General features: G+C 38.1%; 1 protein-coding gene across 1 annotated transcript; it reads left to right on the plus strand.

Annotated features, from left to right (window-relative positions):
* Positions 1–201: 201 nt before the first annotated feature.
* LOC127102386 (uncharacterized) lies at positions 202–732 on the plus strand. Its single transcript, XM_051039758.1, has one exon. It carries the CDS (start codon positions 202–204, stop codon positions 730–732), a length of 531 nt encoding a protein of 176 aa, XP_050895715.1.
* Positions 733–3823: the final 3091 nt, after the last annotated feature.

Genomic DNA, 3823 nt, shown 5'->3' on the forward strand with positions numbered 1-3823 from the left:
AAAAAGTAGAAAAGAAAAATAGAGAGGAAAAGAAGAAAAAGAATAAAAATGGGAAGGAGAAGTTGAATAATATTCAAATTCAAAATTTGTCATATCCCCCATGCTCCTTCCAAGAATGACAATGCTAGGCATTATGCTAGGTTCTTGGATATAGTTAGTCAGTTACAAATTAATATTCCATTTTCTGAGGCCCTTGAGAAAATGCCTACATATGCAAAGTTCATGAAGGACATACTTACAAAGAAGAGAAGATATATGAATCAAGAAATAATCACCCTTGATGCTTGTTGTAGCGCAATCATTCTAAGGACTCTACCACAGAAAGAAAGCAATCTGGGAAGGGTTACATTACTGGTCATAATAGAAAATTTTTACATTGGAAAAGGTTTGATTGATTTAGGCTCTAGCATCAACTTGATTTCATTATCTGTTGTGAAAAGGTTAGGAAGCATTGAGTTGAAAACAACAAGGATGACATTGCAATTGGCCGACAAGTCTATAACCCATCCTTATGGAGTAGAGGAAGATGTGTTAGTAAAAATGGATAAATTCTTGTTCCCAATTGAATTTTTTGTTATTGACATGGTGGAAGAAGCTGATGCACCATTTATTCTTGGTCGACCTTTCATGAAGACCGCTAGAATGATGATTGACATCGATGATGGTATAATGAAGGTGAGAGTTCAAGATGAAGATGTTTTCTTCAATCTCTTTGAAGCCATGAAAAATTAAAAGGATAAAAGTGATTGTTTCCTAATTGATGCAACCGATGAGGCTATAATGGAAGTAAAAAGGCCAGTTCATGTGTCCAGTCCCCTTGAAAAAGCTCTTACCAATGTGCTCAAAGTTCTCAATGAGGACGAAGAAAAAGAAATTGAAGAATGTCTAAGAGAGCTTAAGGCATTGGAAGACAATCCTCTATTAGAAGCAAAATTTGAAAAATTGAAAGAAGAACTAAAGTTAGAAGAGTTCAAACTTGAATTGAAGATGCTACCTTCACAGTTGGAATATGTATTTCTTGAAGAAGATGGGCACAAACTGGTGATAATAAGCAACGTATTATCCAAGAATGAAGAAGAAAAATTGATTGATGTATTGAAGAAAAATCAAAGTGAAATGGGTTGGACTCTTTCCGATTTAAAAGGAATAAGTTCATATTATTGTATGCACAAGATATTGATGGAGGATGATTTTAAACCGATAGCCCAACCTCAATGTCTCTTGAATCCTACCATGAAAGAAGTGGTGAGGAAGGAAGTGGTGAAGATGTTGGAAGCCGGAATGATTTATCCAATTTCGGATAGTGCATGGGTTAGTCATGTTCAAGTGGTACCTAAAAAGGGTGGAATAAAGGTGATTCAAAATGAAAAGAACGAGTTGATTCCTACTAGAACTATGATGGGTTGGAGAAGGTGTATTGATTACCATAGGCTTAATTAAGCTATGAGGAAAGATCTCTTCCCTTTACCTTTCATGGATCAAATGCTCGAGAGATTGTCCGGTCAAGAATTTTATTGCTTTTTGGATGGATATTCGGGTTACAATCAAATCATAGTCAATTCGGAAGACCATGAGAAAACTGCTTTTATATGCCCTTTTGGCATCTTTGCCTATCGAAGAATGCCTTTTGGGTTATGTAATGCACCGACAACCTTTCAACGATGTATGCAAGCTATTTTTTCTGACTTGATTGAGAAATGCATCGAAGTGTTTATGGATTATTTCTCCGTATTTGGTCCGTCATTTGATCTATGTTTGAGGAATTTGGATACCGTTTTAGGAAGATATGTGGAAACCAACTTGGTTCTCAATTGGGAAAAATGCAATTTCATGGTTACATAAGGTATTGTGCTCGGCCATAAAGTCTCCTCCAAAGGCCTTGAAGTTGGTCAAGCCAAAGTTGAAGTCATTGAAAAATTACCATCATCATTGAATGTGAAGGGGATTAGAAATTTCTTGGGTCATGCGGGTTTTTATCGAAGATTCATCAAAGATGTTTCCAAGATTGTAAATCCTTTAAGCAAATTTCTTAATAAAGATAAGTCTTTTATTTTCAATAATGCTTGTTTGATTTCTTTTAATGATTTGAAATAAAAATTGATTACCGCACCCATAATCATCGCGCCCAATTGGAAACTTGATTTTGATTTAATGTGTGACGCGAGTGATTATGTCGTTGGTGTGTGTCATACCCCAAAATTTGCCCATTAATATTTCAAGACATTTCAGGGCACTCCGACTCATTTTATGACACTTAAAGGAACAAAGGCCCAGCTCGCGAATGACCCAAACTGGCCTACTCGCTACACGCTCACCTAGTGATAATATGAAAGTGGTTTATTTGGAAGCGGAGAAAAAGGGGTACAAAAAGGAAAGAAAACGGACCAAACAGCAAAGCCCAACCCAAAGTACAAGAACACGGGTGTGGCATCTGTGACGAGCGTCACAGAGGCTGTGACGAGCGTCACGCCTCGCACACCCCTGTGACGGGCGTCACACATGGTGTGACGAACGTCACACCATTCCCCTACTTTGTGGGCGCAGGCAATGCTTCGGAGACTTGAAGATCCGTTGGGCCCTATATCCACGTACGTGTTGAAGACCTTTTTGGCAGCAGGCATGACCTAATGACAACAATATAAATAGCCGCCTTGAAAACCTAAAAGGGGGACTTTTTTCTGAGATTCTTTTTCCTTTGCCGTTTTCGCCTTTGCACTTTTTTTCTTCTTTTCCAGCAGCTTAGGCATTGTGTTTTACAAGTGCTACGCTATTTCTTTTGCAATTCCTGATTCCCTTTTGGTATTTAGGTAATTCTTTTCGCACAATAGTTTCTACAACGGAAACTATTGTGTGCCTGTTTACCGAATCTAATCTTACGGCGGCAGCAAGGTCACCTCCGCTCAATTCTATCCGATCGGCCAATTCAAGGTTGCGACTCAATTGCAAACAGGTTTGCGTTACTATTATCGCTTTACGTTCCTAATTCACATGTGATATCATAATTGAGATTCATAAATATATTTGAGGCTTTGCATGTAACTTAAGTATGCCTGGATACTTTGAATTGTTGTAATGGATGCCGCTGTTCTTCGTCCTATTTTGATCTTTGCCCATCTGACCTGTTTTATCATAACCATGCTTTGTTTACCTATTACTTTGGTGCAACTCTCGATTGCACCCTGATTTGGTATTCTAACCCGTTTGCTGAATTTTGCGAAGGTTCATATGTCCCAGGAAAAGATTGCTGTTTAGGTCTTCCATTTTATTTGTGGGACACCCTTGTGGAGACTCACCCTAAGTGGCCTAATTAATTTTAATGCGTTAATCTTAGTGTCTTAATTTTAATGTATTAATTTTAATGCATTGATTTTAGTATGGACTTAATTACTTAATCGATTTTAAAATATGACCTTTAAATAAGTGATCTTGGACCTCTCTTTGCTGCCTTATGATATTACGGTATTACGGTCATGTCCCGCGAATGTGGGGATACACTTAGCAATGGCCCTTCGATTAAATCATCATAAAATAAATAACAGTCCCTCGGATGTTGCCTTCGAAAATACGATTTTGTCCCTCGATGTCCCTTCGGCGTAGCCTACGGTTAAATGATGATAGTCCCTTCGAATGCTAAGGTATCCTCACAACTGTTGCCTTCAATGACCAATCGATGACCCTACGATGACCCTTTTACATCCCCAGGATAAAACTACTTACTTCTCAATAGTAAGGACAGTTTTACCCTCATAAGGATGGGAAATGCCCAGAAAGACCTCGGACAGGTATAACCTTAATTGCTCATTCATAACAAAAAATGCTTTTC

Source organism: Lathyrus oleraceus, chromosome 7 (genome assembly GCF_024323335.1).
Source record: "Lathyrus oleraceus cultivar Zhongwan6 chromosome 7, CAAS_Psat_ZW6_1.0, whole genome shotgun sequence".
Classification (NCBI taxonomy): domain Eukaryota; kingdom Viridiplantae; phylum Streptophyta; class Magnoliopsida; order Fabales; family Fabaceae; genus Lathyrus; species Lathyrus oleraceus.

What these genes read in the sequence shown, in the direction of transcription:
- LOC127102386 (XM_051039758.1), top strand. Translation starts at nt 202, where the DNA reads ATGCCTACATATGCAAAGTTCATGAAGGACATACTTACAAAGAAGAGA.